Raw genomic sequence first — 21,865 nt, forward strand, 5'->3', positions numbered from 1 at the left:
TCTATATATGTGTATAGTCCAGATTATCATTTGTATTGAGTCTTGCCATTGTTCAATCACACTCTAAAATCAGAAAAATGAAACAAAATCCTGACTTTGATGTGGAACACTGACCACAATGTCGGACGCTGATATTGTTATAGAAGATGAACCTAAAAAGGGCACTTTACCTCTTCAAATCCCAATATCCTTATTAGGAAAATGAATATTATCTTATTTGAGTTAGTTACTGTTAGAGTATTTCAGAGAAACACAAAGGAATCATAGTAAAATATAATGCTTCCTTTCAGCAATAACCACTGAAGTTGCATTATTTGCAACTGTCAGATATACTCTGATGCCTACTATCAACTATCAACCTTGCTTTGTAACACCCCGGAATACAGTACAGTAATTACAATGGTTCTTGCACACTCTTCTAAATACAATGACAATACCTCCTTTATTTTTTTTAATTCACTTTCAATGTAATCAAATAAATACATTTTAATAGTTAAATGGTCAAATTATTTAATAAACATGTGAGAAAGTCTGAACACATTTCCTCATGAAAGAAAACTATTAAACCGAAACATGTTCATTGATATATATTCTGCCCAGGTTCCTTTAAAAGGAAGAGTGAGAGAGAATGGTTTCTAAGGAAGCAGCACTGAACTGTCTCACTGATGTTAAAAAACAATCATGAAATTGTACCATTTTGAGGTAAGTGGGCTTTTTTTGTCTGTATTGACAGTTTCTGTTACATTGCTTTAAGGAAAAAAGTGCCTTTCTTTATTGACTTAGTCCAATTCATAATACAAGTTTTTTTTTTTCTTTGCATCTTAGTCAAAATAGTGTTAATTAAATTCCTTCTTCTTCTGTAAAGTGGTATTGACCATTCACATTGATAAGAATCTTTACCAGGTTAGTGCCTTATTGTGGGTGATGGAGTGTCTTACCTTATCTACATTTAAAGATTTCAAATATAAAATAAGACCATAAAAAGAAAGAGATAAGAACAGGATTACAAAATAAACTATAGAAAACTGTTAGAGAAACAAAATGTTTTGTATCACACGATAAAAGGATGCATTGAAGGGCAAAGTCAACAAGGACACATACAATGTTTTCATATAAATAAATAGATTTATAATTTTATTTTAACACCATGGTTTAAACCCAGCATTTGATCATTCATTTTGTATTACATAATGACTTGAATAATTTAAGAAATTTTATAACATAAATCTGAATGTTACTACAATTATAATTATTTCATTGCCTGTTTGCAAAATATAGAGAACTCCATAAAACCTGCTTTCTTCACCTTAGCTCCGTGACTCTTCTGTTGGCCGTGCACCCTGCCCACAACAGCGACCCACTTCTGGGCTGTGTCACTTACACTTGTAATACACTACAATATTCAAGAGTGCCTGGTTGCCACCCAGCCATTTAATAATTAAAGGGAGCTATTACAGAAAGGCAACAAATGGGGACATACAGAAATCACGCAGCGATGCCAAGTCCAGGAGACAAGTGTTCTTTTATGATTCAGCTCAAGAAACTTCTTTCATAGGAGGCCAGTCAGTAGCCAATACACTTTCTTTACATGTTTAGAGATATAAATATACTTTCTTGACTTTCTGTAGTTGGAAGAAGACTCTTCATTATATATTTCATTTGAAGACATACCGCTTTCATCTTTTGATCTCAATACAAGAAAAACAGACATAATTTAGTTCTTCAGAAGGAACTGTCCTCCTCAGGTAGGAGAAACTAGCACTGTCTTCAAACTTACCTCATGTGTACAGAATATGTGGTGAAATTAAATGAAGACTATTACCACAGAGACAAAGGATATGGATGACAAGGCGGAACAAAAAATGTGCACTGCCAAGTGGAATGTTACATTGAGAAATAGTTTGCATATAGAGATAATTTTTAAATAAGTCTTTTTTGTTGTCAAAATAGAGTAACAATAAGGTGGGAATATTTGAGCTCAATCTTCATCTATCATTTTTGTGCAATTGTGTACAAATGCAAAAAGTGTGAAATATTTGGAATGGAAACATTTCTGTATTACATACTCTGAGAAATAGCTAACATATGGAATGATGGAAAACTGATTTTATTTAATATTAAATATGTCACAGATTGGTGATACATTGCTTATGGTCAAACAATTTCACCTAAGTTGAAATATGTACTGGTTTAAATAAACCTTCAGTGCATGTAGGATTCCACAGGGCCTTGAAAAGAAGAAAACAAAAGTAAATAAATGAATGACATCAAATCAATGAAATGAAATGAAATTTCATATGAAGATTTAAAACATGTAAAGCACCTAAAAAACACAGACCAAGAACTTTTAAATTTGTGATTTTCTAAGTCAAAATTTCTATTAAAACTTATTGATATTTATTAGTAATGCTTACAGGTTTCCAATTAAATACATTTTATATGAGGTAAAAGAGGGAAGATCAATTGGAAAAATGTAATGGTTTCCCTTGGTTTCGTGAGTTAAAAAAAAGTTTTACAACAAATTTTTCTTTTATGTATCCTTCAAATGAAATGAGTTAAAGAAAACTAGGTAATTAAGTAATAGGTAAATCTCACATGTTTCTCCTGATATATTTCTAAAGCATAGTCACCACCCAAAGTCCTAAACACAAAACTCCAACCATTTCATATGTAGCAATTACTAGTTTTAACTTCTATGATTTATTGTAGTTTTAAGTGATGGAAATTAAAGCATCTCATAATCTTTCACTTTCAAAAAAGAAAAAAATAACTTATTGTGCAGATAATATGTATAAAAAAAGAAATACATAATCCAAGAAGTATAGAATACACCTACCCCTAAGGAATGTAGAATTTAGTTAGATATAAATGAATATAAAAAAGATGAGCCATGCTACAAGATTGATATATGACAATAAAGGTTAGATGAGAATTTATATTAACAACTACAAGACAGTAAGTTATACAGCCTTGATAACTAACTGCTGACATAATTCTACAGAAAGAGAAATCACCCCTGATGAGGGAGCAGAAGTTTAGCTGAAGACAAAGCATAAACTGATACCCTGCAACTCCCCCTATGCACCCCCAACTCCTAGGTGGGACATGTGTGACATTCTTCCAGGAATCTCCCAACTAACTGTTAATACCTTGCTAGATGGGAAAACAACCTTAACTTGACAATGGCAAGACCTCCAGTATTGTGTACATCAGTCGTCTTTAACAAAGGGAAGTTCTTTTGAAGCTTCCCTTTTCCTTATGTCCCTCAAGTCTAGAGTATATAATCACCCCTCATCAAGACGCCAGTGCAGCAGCTCTTTCTGCCCACGGGGATAAGCCACCATTTTACACCAACGACAACCCAAGAATTCTTTCTTGGTCATCCACTCTGGACCTCACCCCACCAAACCTATCCTATCTTTCAAAACCCCACCAACCCCTGGCTGGGTAGTCAAATTAAGGGTATGAAATTGGAGCAAGGCTGGAAAAGAGATATATTACAGGGGAAAGGGTATTCCAGATAAAATGGTTAAAAACAGAACTCTAAACAACAGAGGCAAGAAATAACAATTTGCGTTGGCAGAGTTTATGTGTAATAAAATGTTTATATTTGCAACATAAATAGGAAACAATGAAATTTCAGCAGCTTCCAGTGCTGGCTTGAGGAAGGGGAATTTTAAGGCTCTTTTAAGCCTTAGTGAGTCATTAAGAGAGAGTGTTTTAAAGTAGGAAAGTAACACAATGTAAGGAGGGTATGTGTGTGGTTTTTGTTTTGCAGATTTATTTGTGATGTTAATATACACGAGAATGTGTAGAGCATGTAAGGAGGAAGACAAGATGAAAACCAAACTGAGGAAGTGTCAGACCAGCAAGCAGCATTGGAACTTTGACTATTTTCAAATTCTGACTCCCCCCTGTCAAGATGCTTGTTTCAGTCTGGTGAACAGCTGACCTTCACTGAGATTATAGCTCAAAGACAACACATTCAGAAAGAAAGGTCTTCCCTGATGAGTCTTTTCCAGACATAAACTCTCCTCTTCACCTGATTCATTGCCTCATCCTGTCTATTTGCTTTTTTACATCATGACCCTCATCACTGTATGAAATTCTCTTAGTTCTATAATTTCTAATGTATTGTCTATTTTATCGCTAGAATATGAGGTTTATGAAGAAATTTAACAGGCCCCCAAATGGAGTCACTTTTCTGAAGTTCCACTCGAATTTAATAGCTAACCTAATTTCACCTCACTGGACAGTGGAATTTTCTCAAAAGATCACTCTGGAATGTCCTGATCTGCATTAGTGAGGTAGTCTGCAAGACAAGACCCCGTTCTATTCCCCCAAGGGAAGGTGACCTTGCCCAATACATTTTTTCTTTTCTTTAGCTAAAACTTCCTTGTCCATCACTTTCAGTTCTACCTATAAAAGCCTTCTACTATTAGTACAGCTCTTCAGAATTCCATTCTCTTTGGTAGATGGGATACTGCTTGATTAATGAATCACTGAATAAAGCCAATTAGATTTTCAGACTTACTGTACTGAATTTTGTGGGTTTTTAAAAATATTTTATTTATTTATTTGACAGATCACAAGTAGGCAAAGAGGCAGGCAGAGAGAGAGAAAGGAGGAAGGAGCCCCCTTGCCGAGCAGAGAGCCCCATGTGGGGCTCCATCCCAGGACCCTAAGATCATGACCTGAGCTGAAGGCAGAGGCCTTAACCCACTGAGCCACCGAGGTGCCCCTGAATTTTGTTTTTTAACATTTGTCTATCTCCTGTTCACTGCTACAATCTCAGTGCCTAGGATACCACTTTATAATTTTTATTTTTTTAATAACAGTATAAATGATAAAGGGTGAAGTAACTTGAGATGAAAGGAACCACAGGACTACAAGTACATGTTGAACACAGAAGTAGGTCTTTATCTGCCACCCAAACATGTTTAAAAAAGAAAAAAAATTTGCAGAATCACTAAGACTAACAAACATTTCAGTACTTGTTCCCCAAATGCTAGTTGAATGAATGTGAAAAGACGGAATATACTGTTATATTTTTGTATTTTATAAACCTGGAATTCTGTTTTCCAGTGTATTTTAAGCCTCCCAACATTCACATTTTTAATAAAATTCTAACCCAGATCTACCTTACAATTTCCAAAAAAGTTAGTAAAATGAAAGGAAAAATATTTTAATAGGCTGAACATGTTCAGAGACATAAATGTTGCTAAAATATATGATACTAACATTTTGCTTGCCATTAAAGTTTACAATATTGTTGTTCTCATCACGTGGCGAGGACAAAAAGCCCCAGTTCTCTGTCATTTTTTGCCACTAGAACATGGAGAGGACTGCAAGGAAATACAAAAGCTCAACTAATGAGGATAAATGTTTCCCCATGACTACGATGAAATAAGAAAAGAAACTTGAAAGATGCAATTCTTTTTTATGATTAACTACCCTGGAGATAATTGTAAATTAAGATAATCATTTACAAAACAGATTACCATCTTAGGTTTTAAAATACAATGAATTCAATATGCTGTCAAATTTGAGGGAAAAAACCTCCAATATTCAGTATTTTTAATATATTTAAGAACAAAGTATCTTATTACTGCTTTGGTTCCTCAAAAATTTCCAATTTATTGAAATTTTGATTTTTCAAAATTCCCCTTGATAGGAAATTGTTCCATATGAAAATGCTGTTCCTTAAAAGGAAAAAAAAAGAATGAAAAAGAAATGTAAAAAATGTTTAAAATGTTCATATGATAGAATGATATCCAGTACTTAAATTAGTAAGTAAAAAACATTAATTTATGAAACTCCTTCAGGCCCCTGGGCCAACTTAGTCATATTTAAACTTTAGCATATACCCTTAGCTCATATGATTAACTAACCACTCTTTGTATATCAATAGATCATGCATTCTTTCCTAGAAAGAGCAAAGCACTTCTGCACACCACAAAACAGAAACCAGACCCCCTTGCACAACCTCTGAGCACTGAGTAAACCTCTCTATACCTGGTACCATTGAGTCTTCAAGAAATACTACAGACCACCGCATTCCCTTCACTGATTAATGGCCCTAAACCCCTTTAAAAATCCCTGGCCCAGGCAGAAACCTTGAAGTTGGCCTTTCCCTTTTGACAAGAGTACACCTTTTCCCCAGATGATCAGCCTCCTAAATAAACCTCATATTCCTCTCCAATCACACTTTCGAGTTTTGGCCTTTCCAGAGATGCTGCTGAACTTGGGTTTTGATGACAAATTTTGGTGAGCCAGCATCCCTGTGGCAGAATCCCTGGGAATCCCAAGGCAGAGTGGTTTGCTGTGGCAGTGCCAGGGCTCATCTGTCATTGGGTGGATGAAGTCGTTGGCCACAGCAGCTTGCCAGGGTTTACTAGTTTGTTTGTGGAGCTAGAACCCTGGATGACATGGATTAGCAGCTCAGGGCTAGTTGGCCTTGGGAGAAAGCCAGAGGGAAAGGGCCCACAGCTTCTGAGATTGTTTCTGTCTTGGGGAAACTCTGGGCTGATTCCCAACTGCAGCTAACTGCCAGTTTTGCTTTTTGGTTTGACTGAAGAGGAAAAGAGCATTTGGGACAAGCTGATGAGCTTCAGGACTAGCTAGGTAAGTCCATTGGAGTACACACTGTTGCAAGTTTCTCATTTGTGAAGCACCGTGTGGTTTTGTTTCATTGCCTATGCTTTTCCCATTAGGAAGGCACGGCTTTGGAGAGAAACTAAAAGGGACTTAATAACCATGGGTTTATTTGGATTTGGAACAAATCTGTTTGGGTGTATATGTGTGGGTTGTATTGTGGTGTATATGTGTGGTTGTATTGTGCTAGTGTATGATGGGAATTCCCCACCAAAGAGTCCACTGGGCTGAATTCTCAGTAAGTGGAAGGAATACAGCCAGAAATCCATGATTAAAAGATGATTTTTATTTTAACACCATCTTGCCATGTATGTTAAGCTTAGAGGAATGATGGCCACCAAACGGCTCTCTTCAATTTTTACCTCCAATTTGGTTGTCTCTAGATAGGGGGTTTTGCTCTCTTAGCTTATCTAGGAAGACGTTTGGTTCTGTGAGTGAAGCCCCCACCTTTTGGAGAGGAACAAATGCTATCATTGTTTCTCCTATGATCTTTTTGAACTTTTGCCTAGGAAATGGGAGAGACTCCTACCATTTCTAAAGAAAGTCTATTAAGACCATAGTTTTGATAAATGGCACAGAGAGCTTAAAAGGAATCAGAAAGAAAACAAAAACAAAAAACTGGTTTTACAGAGAGAGGCAAAGACAAGGGAGTATTAGTCCAAATTTTGAATCTGCCTCCAGGCTTTCAGGCAACATTAGCCTCTGCCTCCACCTTCTCTGGCTTCTGCACCACCATGGAAGTGACTCACATGGCCGGCTCCTATACCATCCTTAACGCCTCAGGTGCCATTGACTTCTGTCTCCCCTAGCCTCATTATCGAGGAACAAAGAGCCCCCCAAACTACAACCTTATGAGGTTCAAACTGGAGTACCTCCCAAATCAACAGGGGTTTCCCTGGATTTAAACCACCCACTTCAGATTTCCCCACAGGTAAAAATTCCCAATGCAGAACACACTGATCGACATTTTAGTCAACACAGGTATAACATATTTGATATTAAGGCTAATTCAAAGTTACTGGTTTAATTAAAACAGATATGTTACTGAGGTTATCAACACTGAATATGGTACAGCTAATCAGCTTTGTGGTACTTGTGTTTATTAAATTCATGTTGTATCTGGTGCAGTTTGTCAACAAAGAGAGGACTTAAAATGATGGTTAAATTTCCCTGTCTCATACAGTTTTCTTGGGTAATTGTTAAGAACAAGCAGGCTGAATAAGGCTTATAGTTTTCAAAATCTTTATAACCTGAAACATCAAAGTTTTCCTAAATCAAATGATAAATTGGGTTAAGTTCAGTAGGTAATGAAGTCTTCTCCAAATAAGAATACTAAAGCACTCATTACTGAATGTAGGTTTGTCTGGTTTTGGCTTCTAATTCCAGAGAAACAGGATACTTGGGTCTATCACTAAACATGCTTTATTACTGTAGGTTGTACTCTGGGGGAAAAAAAGACAGCAACCATATTTCTAAAAATCTGAAAGTCTAAAAATGTATTCATAAATTTCTAGTCTAAAGAATTCTGCTATAACAGTTCACAATTGGTTACTGCTTAGCTTTCACTGGAGACTATCTAAGAGTTAAAATTCTGATAAATGTAACTGAGATTGCTAGAAATGATAAGGTAAGCAACACTGAAGGCAAGAAAAGTAAGATGTGTTTTTGAAAAGATGTAAGGCATGGGAATACATTTTTGTTCAGGGGGAAAAATTAAAGTAATTTTGTCCTAAAATGAGACTGATTATTTAGAGAGAATAGGCTTAAGACACAATCTGAATGTAAAAAGAAAGTTGTAGAAAGTTTGTGAAGGAAAATATTTGGAAAAAAATTTTAAGTGTGTTCAGGACTAAGATTGGAATTAATGAGTTTTTTTTTTTAAGGTTTTATTTATTTATTTGACAGAGAGAGTTCACAGTAGACAGATAGGCAGGCAGAGAGAGAGAGGGAAGCAGGTTCCCTGCTGAGCAGAGATCCCGATGCAGGACTCGATCCCAGGATCCTGAGATCATGACCTGAGCCGAAGGCAGCGGCTTAACCCACTGAGCCACCCAGGCACCCGGAATTAATGAGTTTTAAAGTACACTAGTATAAGACTGAAATTCTGCTTTTATTTTTGTTAAAAAGGAAGTCTTCTTGGATTGCTGGCCTGCTCTTGTTAAGAAATTATAAACAAAGATTGTTTTCTTTCTTATATCTGTCCAGAAAAACCAAATTCTAAGTTTTTTTCTTTATCATGTCTTTGATTACTTAAGAGAACTGAAACTTCTCAATATTAAAGGCACTGACTTTTGTTAGCAACTATGTAATCTTCTGCAGAATCTTATAACCACCTTAGTTAATCAGATAATATTGAATTTTAAAATGATCTGTAATTTTATTTAGGCATGTACTTTATAACTTTCTGAGGTTTTCAACAAACTTTCCAAGATCTGAATTCGAAATAATTAAATTTTATGACAAATTAGGCTTGCTAAGTTGGTATGTTAAGTTACCTGGGAAGCGTTGTCAAACAAATGATGGTTAAAGCCTAGGTTATACTGTATGGCTAAATGCTGTAACTGTTCCAGAAAATACAGAAATTCCTAAAGTTTTAATATGTCCTCATGTAAGGTCATCACTTGACATTCTAATTATTGAAATGTTGCATGTCATAGAACTAACTGGATTTGTCAACTGCATTAAATGAACTCTCATCAGATCTTTAACTATGTCCATTTTTAATCTTTTGTCATTTATAGTTATTGTTCTGGTGCTCTCGAAGAATGTGTTTTGTCTTCAAGGAGATTCACAGAAAAGGACTTTCAAAAAATACACATTTCTGATATCTTTAAGTTCATAAAACTAAACTGGGTAAGAATTTCCAGAACCTAAGGAAAAGCTGCACTCAAACAGAACAAAATTAGTAACTTGGAACTAAATGAGCTGAGGAAGATGATTACAGTTTTTATGACTTGTTTGAAACATTAGTGGTTCTTTAATGTTTGTTCTTCTAGATTAAGGAAACTTCCTCTTAGGATATCTATGGTTTACAGAGTATATTTTATTTTCTCCCTACCTGAGCTCTCCAGAAATCAGAAACTCCCCATGAAGTACTCTTTCATGGCAATTATAATTATTTACATAAGTTCAATAAGATTCTTATTGAATTCTTATTATAGGACACCATTGGAAACATTGGTTATATTACCAAGGCTTTGACTGTAATGTCACATTTGAGAGAGACAAACATAGATTCAGGTATGACCAGACCAGACAGCTTTAAGGAACAAAGGCTGACTTGGAGCCAACCTGGTGTGTACTATATCCATGGAGTTAGCTACAGACTTGCGGAAATAGCAGATGATTCCAGTTTCCTCACGAATGGGTAGAGGATACACTTGGCGATGCCTATATTCTCAAACAAGTCTTCTCCCACTTGCCAGTGATTCCTCATAATTAGGATATTGTTAAAGCTAGACATCAGGCAAAGAGGGCTTCTTGATATATTTTTCCCCCCTTGGCATATTTGTCCCAGTAGCCACATCTATCTTAGCCAAGAATTTAACCAAACCTAGCATGCAGCAATCTATAGATCTGAAAAGTGGTCTGCCAAAACTGAAGAGCCCTAGATGTCTTGACAGCAGCTCAAAGAGGGGCATGTGTTTTCAGTAAGACAAAATGTTGCATATTCACATTACTCAAAAAATGTAATTGAAGCCATAAAAGATTTAAACAACCAAATCACTGCTACAGATGCCCTAGTTCTAGATCCTTTTAGCAGCTGGCTAACTTCAATTCCTTCCGAATGGAAATATATCCTATTAAGCATTATTATATTTGTTATTTTCTTTCTACTTGGTTGTTGTTTGACTTTTTGTATCTGTCAAGGAGGAAATTGCACTAGTCATACTGGCTTAGAGATGCCCTTACTTTTCCCTATGGTGGAAACACCAGAAACCAGATTCTCCCACACTGTGAAAATTTTCCACTCCAACTAAATTATCCCTCATCAGCAGGGAGTAGCTACAGAAAAAGGACCTTTGCTTCTAATCCCCTAGATATGAAATGATAAAACTGACAGTGAGGAACAGAAGCCACCTTGGCCCCTCTGGCAAACCTAGTAGTCTTTCAACTTTAACAAACACCCTCAGTTTGTGTGACTGATTAACAAATCTTCCTTTTATGTCTATAGATCACAAATGTTCCTGTAGAAAGAACAGAACACTTCACATCATGAAACAAACCAGACCACCTTGCACATGCCCCAGGCACTAAGGAACCAGACCCTTTCTATAGTTCCTGAGCACTGAGATAATGTGTATAGCTGGCACCACGTGTCTGCACAAAATCAAGAAATATTATAGACCACTGCATCCCCTTTTACTGATTGACTGCCCTACACGCCTTTAAATTCATAGGCAGGCAGAAATCTGGGAACTGGACTTTGGACAAGAGATCACTTTCTCCCCAGCTGACCAGCCTTCTAAAACTCATATTCCTTTCCAATCAACACTCTTTTTGAGTTTCGGCCTTTCTAGCCACAACAGTCAGCTAAACTTGGGTTTCAGTAACAATTAGAGTAGGGTAATATCCATTATATTTGAAATGCCAAAATATATATGTTTTTGTACATGTGGTATATCTATAGATAACAGATAATTTATGTTTATAGATAATGGTTCAATGTTCATATATTTATTTTAACATACTAGAAAATCAAAATGGAGGAAAGCTTTTAAAAGAGTAGAAAATACATATACTCACACCAAGTAATTTTTGTATATTTTTGTGATTCACATTAAGTTCTTTGTAGGTTCATATTTCTTATACCTAAACAAGGAGTCATAACTGATACTCCCTCAAAGAAGAAAAGGTAATCCTTTCAGACTCAGAGTTTGTAGCAACTTTCCCATAAATTCAAAAAGACTCTTAAGAGGCACTTTTGGAACAATATTGAGTGCTTTTTGGACTTTAAAAAGTTGAAAAACACTATTTACAATTCTATATTAGTCTTTTCTTAAACTAAAAAATTGAACAATTTATCAGTTTTCAGGTTATACTTTATAATGCAAGAAAATACTAAACCTGTTTATTTTTCTTTCTGAAAATTATTCTTAATATCAGACTGCACCTTAAGTAAATTTTCCTCTAAATTTGATGGATTAAATCCAAATCCATAATGAATTTATAAGCACAAAATTGATAAAATCATGACAAATCTTAAGTAATTCTGATATGTAAGAAAACCATGACTTTTAAGTACACAGAATTGTAAATTATACTCTTTTGTATAAATTGTCTCCACGGTGATTCAGCTTTATACATTTAAAATTCTAATTACCATTTTAACAATGTAGCATCACATGAGAGCAATTTCCTGGTACTCTTACCTCACAGAGCATGAGGTTAATGGTACATGTGGCTCTCTTAGGAAACTTTCTGTAATGCAATAATATCCTGAAAATTCCTATGCTTTGCTTCTTTGGTATAAAGTCAAACATTTATGGAACTGTTTTCTTTAGTTCTCTACACTACAAATTATTTTTAAAAATTTATGCCTTTATTTTGAAAACTAATAATCTAATAGTTTAATACCTTTTCTTCCTAAAATCATTCCTAGTTCTTTCACTAGAAGAAAATAAAAGCTAGTGAAAAGGAGAATTTTCAACCCCAAAATATGCCTCTTTGGCTTAAGGATATCTTGACCTAGCTAATTTTAATAAACTACAAACATAGGAAGGGTTCTTGAAAGTGAAGTAAAAGTTACCATTTGTTAGAGACATTTACTTTTATAGGCAAAATCTCCATTTGTAAGGGTGTGTCCCTCTCTATACTAGGGAGAGGAAGATGACCAACTGTCTGGAAACTCAGCAGTGCAGAAGGCATAGACCTAAACCTGCATAAAAACTTTACCCTTGTTTTTACTGTGTTCTTCCTGGTAATCTCTTATAACCTCCCATGAGCCCTAACATCCTTCTTTCGTCTTTAGCCGGAGATGTATGTAAGGTGGTGGCCTGGCCATTTGGGGGAAATTAATCCATTTTGCTGGGTATCTCACATGTATATGGGAAGTGTGTTATAAAACTTGTTTTCCTCCCATTAATCTTTTATTATGGGGTGGTTTCAGACAAGAACCTGGGAGGTTAGAGGAGAAATTATTTTTCCTCTACAGTTTGATGACCCCTACAGGGATCTGTTGAGGCACCATACTTGCTCTGGAGTTTGCTGATAGGATCCTGGAAAAATGGCAGAAGTTGGCAAAGGGTAAGAATTCTTACAAGTCAGCTTTCCCGGGTATCTGTCTCTCTCTGAAGTGCCTGGTCAAGAGAGGAAGATTAAAAATTCTTATCCCTTCTTTTCCTAATTTGGATTAAAAGGAGAAAATATTTGTGTGAACTAGTTCCTTGTGTATAGCGTCTTTGGTAAAGATTCTTGTTATGAGTAATCTTGATTTCTGTTGATACTCTTTTCTTCCAGAGATGGCTATTGTTTTTGCTTGTTTCTGGTGTCTGTCTTTGTGTCATTTGTCATAAAAAGAACACAGCCTAGATGAGATTTTCCTTTTGTCTTGTTCTAGGTCATAAGGGTTTTTAGCTTCATGACCAGTGAGAACATTCTTTGGTCTCTGTCAACTCAAAAATGAATGTGTCCACATGCATCTGGCATACAACCCAAGAGGCTATGGATCCCAGAAGCAGTATTCTAGTTGTCCAGCTCTGCCAGCTCTTAGGAGAGTTTATCATAAAGGATCCTGGTCCGTAAGTGGCCTTTTATTCTCAACCTTCATTGTCATTCCAGTGTCATCATCTTGGTGTCACAGATTTAGAGAATCTATGACTGGAGACATCCCACATTCTCATTCTTATCACCTATGACAATAACACAAGTCTTTGCTTTCCAAGGCTCACTTCAAAAGTAAACTCTCTGGATCTCTTAAGAGCTTCGTCTTTGCATCTTCCTTTGGGATGCCTCTTGAAATCATTGTTAAAACATAAAAAGCCCTTATTGGTTTGAACTGCTATGGCGATTAATATAAGATCCTACTCATCAATGGTCAAATGATGGATATTCTGAACTAAAAAACAAGCAAAAAACACACCAAAAATACTTCTATATTTGAAAAAAAAAATTAGAGAGTTCCTTTTCTACCAAATTGTTTTACTGGTTTCTATGGAAAAAACAAATTGAAAGGAAGACAAAAGAAGTATAATGGTTTGTATTATGGACTCCCTTCACAAGATTAAAATATGAAATTGATTTGTTTTTGTTTTTGTTTTTTAACCTGCACTTTCATGATACTACCAAATTTAGAGAACAGAAAAATCAGAGGACATTCACAACCCCACTCACAGCAACCCTGCCTGGTGACTGAGATTCTTCCTTCCTGTGACTATACTATAGTTCTCAGACAAGCTGAAGGAATGTTACTCTGCCTGTTTCAAGGACATGTCAGTGGGCTGTAAGTAGAAAGGAAATTTTTCTTTTGCCTTTGTTTCCCACATCACTCTGACTAGAAAGCAAAGTTTATGTTTTACCAAAACAATTTTCTGTACTTTGTCTTCATCAAATCTTTGCCTAAGAAAACTGAATCTTCTTAGTATTAAAAAGAACTAAGCTTTGCTCACAACTATGTATCCTTCTGTATTTACCTTTAAAAATGTTTGTCACTTTGGTTAAATATTGTTTCATAATGATCCGTGATCCTATTTAGTCATGCACCCAAGCTTTTCTATATTTTTGACAAATTTCCCCAAATCAAATTCTAAATGAAGTCCTCTCGACCTTTGAGATATTTCAGAAGGTCCTTGGAATATGTTAAGGAATCATTCTCCTTGGAAAAAGAGATCTTAAGCTAGTTAGTCTTATTTGTACTGTTAAGATATATAGGAAGCCTTGCCAAATTAATGATGCTAAACCTTCTTAGCTTCTATCTGAATGGATATATGTTGTTAATATTAGTGTTCCTGAAGTTCTATAAAATGTCTAGAAATTTGGTATGTTCTGGTATAAAGTTTTCATTTGTAATTATAGTTATTATCTTGAAAAGCATGTCATGGGAATAACCACAATTCTTTGTCAATTATGTTGCCATGAACTCTCATCAGAACTTAACCCATAGCTATTTTTAAGTGTTTCTGTCATTTACAGATAATTATTGTTTTATTCTAATGCTTTTACAAAGTGCTTAGTTCTTAAGAATTAAGAATCCTTAATCCTTTTGAAGAAAAGGACTCTGACAGGGGTGCCTGGATGGCTCAGTTGGTTAAGTATCTGCCTTTGGCTCAGGTCATGATCCTGGAGTCCTGGGATGGAGCCCCATGTCTGACAGGAATCTGCTTCTCTCTCCACCCCTCCCCCTGCTAGTGCTCTAACAAAAAAAATAAAATCTTAAGAAAAAAAAAAAAGAATAGAAAAGAGAAGGACTCTAACAGGTACTCTAGAATATAGATTTCTGATCATTTTAAGACCATAAAACTGAAGTAGGTAGAACCAACAGAAAACCAAGTAGAACAAGAGTAACTTAGAGCTGAATAAACTCATGAAACTTAAAATACGTATGACTTGGTTTGAAATATTGTGATTCTTTAAGTTTTGCTTTTTCCAGATTTAAAGAAATTTTATCTTTTCCATTAAGCTAAGTATGAATTACAGCAATTTGGTAAAGTATGCTTTTGTGAACAAAGATGAAACAATTACATTTTCTCCCTATCTGATCCCTCTAGAATTTGAAACTCTTAGTTATTATTCTTATTTTCATGGCAATGTATTTATAGGCATAAGTTTAAGCAGAATCTGTTCTAAGAATGTGCTTCTACAACTGGACACATCGGTTATATTACTAAAGCTTTGACTGGAATGTCATTTTGAGAATATGCATAGAATTAAACATAACCAGACAGCTTCATGCAACTAAGTTTCACTTTATGGAGCCAATAAAACTCCTTGGAAAAGCAGGTTGGTACCTTGCTTACAGGGATCCCAGCAGTCTTAACCAAAAACCTTAGGCTATCTTTGGGACCTCAAGAAGTGAAAAATTAACCAAATTAACCAAAGTCTCTGAGTACTGCATGCAAAGTCTGATGGTAAGTCTTTGGTTTGGCTTCATAACCTCAAGGCAGGCTTTAAAAGTTCAATCTAAAATTCCCTGCAAAAGTTCCAGCAAAGCAGATCTAAAAAGAACTAATATATTCAATCACAATTCTTCCCACACTTATGTAAATAATAAAGTCAAGTTTAGTAAGACTAAACTTATTTTGCAAACAAATTAGTCCTACTGTGATTATCTTTGGCAAAAATGAGGGTGACTACAGAAAAAATTATGTTTCAGTAGTACACCGTTGTGGATAATAGAGGCTGGCCTAGTTTTACTGTCTTAGGAATTTTGTTTTCTACCTGTAAACTGGACTGGATCCTGAATTCTAACAGTTTGCTCAAATATCTCACTATAACTCTTCAAACTATTTTCCAGCTTTCCCCTACCATTCTAACTTGAAATGACTGAGAAGAAAAACTGCCCTTCTCCCAAAGCTCTGCAAACTGAATGTAAACAATTTGACATAAACTTAAGAGAAATCACCACAACAGCTCATATAGACAACCTCTGTCCCTGCTGATATGTCAGCCACTCAAAGTTCACCAATACCTGACAACATCACAGACACTCAAACTTTGAAAGATGATTTGAACCCGACATATAGTAATCTCCATTGGCTGCCCTGGTCTCACACACTGGGTTATAGTGTGTGCTACCTGTTAAACTTGTTTATCTTTTTTTATAGAAATGCGTCTTATTAAATACCTGACTGCTAGCATAATACAGGACTCACTTTAGGAGCCCACCTATAAGACCACCTCCTAAAATGAGACAGAGCAGTTTAATTAAACTGACCTATTCTCAGGACTCAGACATGGGTTCAGTGGAATCACGGAACAATCTATCAGCTCAGGTTCTGGACTGTAAAACTTCTTGGGGAAGTTTCAAGGTGAAATTGAAGGGAAGTACAAGATGCTTTGGTATAACTTGAACTGGTAATTCTTAAGAGGCTGCAGATACAAGGATAGCTCTCAAGTAGAAGCATAAGTTACCCTTTTGTAGAGGTCATTTATACTTATAAGGGAAATCCCCATTTGAGAGGGTGTCTCTCTTTCTGTGCTAGAAAAAGTAGATGGCCAAAATCTCTAGAAACTCTAATCAAGAGAGAAGGCACAGACTTAAATTGCATAATAACTTCACTCTTGTTCACTGTGTTCTTCTTGATAACCTTCCACAGCTGGCCTCTCCAACCCCCAACACCTTTCTTTCGTCTCTACCTGGAGATGGTATTTAAGATGATAACTGGGGCCATTTCAGAAGTCAGCTTAGTTTTCCTAGGTATCTCCTGCATATATAGGAGGTATATATATATTACCAAACTTCTGTTTTTCTCCTGTTCATCTCTCTTTTATCACAGAGGTCTTAGTCAGGAAATTAGAGGGATGGAGGAAAAATTACTCCTTCCCCCCAGCTCTAGCTCCCCCCAACCCCAACATACACACTGGATATTCTCAAGTCTCAAAGCATGAGTCAAGTGCTTGAGAAGCTTTTTGATGGAGCAAGACCATTATGACGGCTAATGATCTTTACAGATATCCTTTTGTGCCGCTAAATCAAGTACAAGTAGGAGGGTTGTCAGAGAATAGTAAATCACACAAGAAAACTAAAGGAAAAAATAAATTAAATCTGATAGCCTAATGACACAAAGGCTCAACTGTATGAAAAAACAGAGTAGCCATCAGGTGGTATAGTAAAAAAAACACCCAAAAACCCAACACTGTCATACCTATGGAATGGCAAAATCTGTCATTACTGTTTCAGTTTAGAATATATAGTTTCACAATTTCTGCATATTTAAAAAGTAGTATTTCTATATATATAAAATCAAAGTGATTTTTACTTTTAAAAGAAAATACCTTAATATTAATTTATCCTAATAAAGTTAGGTAACAAATAGTTGTATAAATATGATTCAATATTAAAATGCAAATAACCATTTTAAACACTGTATTAGTGTACAGCAGGATTTCTGTAAATTATTATGTACACGCAAAGTCAATACATTTGCATCTAATCTTAACTTCTATAATAAGTACAAATATTCAATAAAAGTAGATTCTGTTTTGCACCTATATCATGTGTTTGCGTCTGTGTTCAGAGACTGTGTGTTTTGATGGATGTCTGTGTATGTGTGCATGTGTACACAGTTTCAATACATTTGCATATATTTAAATAGTAAATAGTAAATTTGCTTATCCAGATTTTTCCTGAATGTAGACCACATTAAAGGAAAGCACTACTTTTCTTAGACATGAATTAATATAACTCAACAAAGATATATGTTGACCAAGTACCTGAGCAAAGTTTTAGAACTTAAATTAATATAAATTACATTATCAAATGATCTATCACAATCCCTAACTTAGGAAATAAAGTTGGGGCTGAACCTGTTAAACCCCTAGGGCCTCCTGGGCCTGCTTAGCCAGAGTGACTCCATGTTGCCTAGGTAGCCATTTTGTTGTTGCCAAGTTGCCTAGGTAGCAGCATCTTTTATCTTTAGCTGGAGGTTGTGTTTAAGATGGTGATGTGGACCATTTCAGGGAGTTATTCAGTTTTCCTGGGTATTTCCCATTTGTATAGGAGGTATACATGTCACTAAGCTTGTTTTTCTCCTGTTTGTTTTTACAGATAGGTCTCATCCAAGAACCTAGAAGAGTAGAGGGAAAGTTATTTTTCCTCCCCACATAAGATATGTAAAATTTGTATTTCTGTGTGTTCTTTTATTGTTTCATTTTGATGAATATTTTTACAATTACAAGCACTTTTTTTTTTTAAATACCTATCCTTCCTATTTTCCCCAAAGGATTTCAACTATGAATTCTCTTAACAAAAGGGTTATCAGTTAAGTCATACTGATTCTATGCAGTCAGAGCTGAAATAAAGATCTGGAGGCATTCCAGGAATGATCTACCTCCCAGATAAAAATTCAGGATTTTAGAAAAAAATCATTTAATGTAATATTATAAAGAAAACTGCATGTTGGAACTCATGTTTTAGAATTACTGGTTATCTTTGCTGATTTTCATTTAATGCTTTGTTCTAAAAGGCACAGAGGGGCCAATTTGAAACATTTGTTAGATGTAACAAAATGATACAATATAATGTAGAATAAAAATATGCACTTCTGTATTTGTTAATAAAACAAGTATACTGATTTGTTATAGGTCTTTAGGATTATAAAAATAACACGAGAGTCCTTTAGCTAATCTATTCATTTATTTTCTCACCAAGTAACTACTGAGTGCTTTTTACATTTGTTGGCTTTAGTGGCACACCTCTGATAAATGGAATGTGCTGATATACAATGAAGTCTAATTAGACATTTAAAAAGTATCTAAATTCAACTCTGCCTGAGTTGGGAGAAGAGTGGTACAGGGAGAGGAGAAGGTAGACAGAGCCTATGCAAAAAAAAGAGAGAGGAAAAGTGAATACAATTTACATGGTGTGGCTGACAGGACCTAGCTTTCTTCTCAGTGCTTCTGCTAAGTGGGTATGACAGAAGGAGCCTGAGTAGGCTGTTTCCACAGGTGGTCTGTGTTCCCCTAGTGTGAATCTCTTGATGTCTAGGGTATAATGGTACAGAATGCATTTTTTCATACTACATGGCTTGCAACTGAAGCCAACTACTTTCACTCAGCACTGCTGCAAAGATAAAGCAATTTTTTATTATTGACTGAGGGTCTTTGAGGGGGTATTCAAGGAGCATATCACAGAAATATTTCTGACTAAATGTGATTTTTACCTTGCCACCTTCAAGACTCAAATCTCACCTTCAGACCAGCCTAGATCACCCTGTTTAATTTTTTTTTTTATCATACCCTTGACCCTCACCCCTACATTCACTATTACTTCCCTGTGCAATTTTTCCTTTTTATATTGCACCTAAAACTTTCTGACATATTATACGCTTTCCTTACATTCATTATTTATTATAAGTATGCTGTCAAAAAATGTAGGCTCCATGAGGAAATAGCTGTGGTTTGATTAAAGGATGTATCCTAAGTACCTAGGATGGAGCCTGGCTTCCATGGGGCACTTAGTATTTGTTGAATAAATGCATGTATGGATTTTCAAAAGTGATGCCCTTAAAACCTCCCCACAGGATAAGCTGTGATTCTTCTGCTCAGTATTAATAAGCACTTGTGGCAGCTGATCATATATCTTGTGTTTTTAATTAGTGTTTTTGTCTGAAACTTATCCTTAATGTAATATGAAAAACTGTGGTTCAAAAGAAAACTTGGGATATATCAGTTTTTAAACTTGATTTTTTAAAACTTATAAAAACAAACAGAAATACGTGGTATAAGTAAATATAAACAAATGAAGTATATGGGGAGAAGGCACTCATCTGCTAAATGCTGGGGCACACTGACATGATCAGAAGTACTGAGCTTATGGAAAATAAGAGCAACGAATGGATCAAAAATAGATAGCTTTAAGAAACTATGGATTATTAGTTATTGAACTAGAAAGCCTAATAGGTAATTATTCAATTCTTACAATTAGCTTCAATCCATAGGCTGACATAATATAGTTGCATAACACAATGCACTCTCTTGCTCTATCTAATAGCTAATAAAACAATTATGGTAAAAACTAAGCATTCTTGGGGCACCTGGGTGGCTCAGTCAGTTAAGCATCTGCCTTTGGTTCAGGTCATAAATCCACGGTCCTGGGATCGAGCACCAAGTCAGGCTCCCTGCTCATTGGTGAGCCTGCTTCTCCCTCACCTCTCCACTTGTGCTCTCTCTCTCTCAAATAAATAAAACCTTTAAAACCAAACCAAAACCAAAACTAATCATTCTTACTCCTTACATGATGAACCATTCTCGTATTTGTTAGAATTCCTGTACACTATTAACTGTATTAGGAGGGCCTCCAAAATTAAATCTAAGTAGTATAGATTGAGAATATTGAATAACTGCATTGAGTTTTTCCTTCAAAATATGTATCCATAATGCAACTAGTATTATTTTCCTAGCATATAAGTAGAAAACTTCATTTATAAAGCAAATTCCATCATTTGGAAATTCACTTTCTAAAATGAGTTACACTTCACTCACACATGACTCAGACAAAATATATGTGTGATGCCACAACCCAGTTTTAAGTAGCCAAGTAAAACCATTAATGATATTAAGACTAATGTGCTTAATAATATTTGATAAAATAATAACATCAAAACTCTTAAAGAAATATGAACAAAAACTGCAACTTCAATATTAATAAACACTTATTAAACATAAGTATAAAATATATGCTGATTAGAGGAAGACTCCTCTAGAGACTCTGTTCTGAGTCAAGTTCAGGCACTAACTGAAAATTGGCACTTAACATAAATCAACTACATTTTTTAAATGTAACTTTCTGTAGAACACCAAAAAGAAGTTAAACAAAACAAAACAAAACAAACCTCTCCATACAGATGCCTAGTTTAAAAAAAGTACTTGAATTTTTACCCTGTTAGAATATAAATCTTCACTGTATTTTGGTTTTTCATTCCCAACTATTTAAACCAAAAATGGGATTTCAAGCTCCTGCAAATATTTTGAACTATTACATTCAAAAAATAATCAGAGATAGCTTATATTCTGTCCTGAAGTATTTATTTATATAATTAATGTAATCAGAAAATATTTACCTCTTAGTGTAATTTTGCAATTGGCAACATTGTTACTTGACTATATCTATTCATCTTTTGTCCTGTTTTAATAACACAAATGACACCTAAGAAATTATTTTTGATCTTTCAATAAACTAAGCCATGTAGATAGAGGAAGGTGAAAGCGGTTCAATTGCCATTGATTGCAGAAGATACATTCATCACTTATTTAACAATGTCCCTCATCATCACAGGAACCATTGTATTTACAGGCCTTTGCTGAGACACTCTGAATTTATTTTTAAAATTTTTTTGTCCTATGCATTAGAAATCGAAGAAATCAAAACAAACTAAATCAAATCAAACCAAACACTAATATTAGTTTCAAGTCCCCTGATATGTCTATTACAAGAATGAAGTAGTTTCTTATGTGAATCTTTGAATTTATTCACTGTAGTGGATTTTCAGAAATTTCTTTTAATATTTTCATTATAATTCATGTCTTTAAATATTTCCTATTTTAAGGAAATTTA

At 35.1% G+C, this 21,865-nt stretch overlaps 1 protein-coding gene across 2 annotated transcripts in view; it reads right to left on the minus strand.

Annotated features, from left to right (window-relative positions):
• Positions 1 to 1,105: 1,105 nt before the first annotated feature.
• Positions 1,106 to 21,865, minus strand: part of CCSER1 (coiled-coil serine rich protein 1) — a 753,833-nt gene continuing 733,073 nt past the window's right edge. Inside the window, exon 10 of one of the 2 annotated variants that reach the window (XM_059172757.1) lies at positions 1,106 to 1,688. In XM_059172757.1, the coding sequence (XP_059028740.1) occupies positions 1,677 to 1,688 (12 nt within the window). In that variant the 3' untranslated portion in view covers positions 1,106 to 1,676. Of the gene's footprint in view, positions 2,229 to 21,865 lie in introns of both variants that reach the window. The other variant, XM_059172747.1, reaches the window with a different exon arrangement.

The sequence above is a fragment of the Mustela lutreola genome, chromosome 1 (genome assembly GCF_030435805.1).
Source record: "Mustela lutreola isolate mMusLut2 chromosome 1, mMusLut2.pri, whole genome shotgun sequence".
Classification (NCBI taxonomy): Eukaryota; Metazoa; Chordata; class Mammalia; order Carnivora; family Mustelidae; genus Mustela; species Mustela lutreola.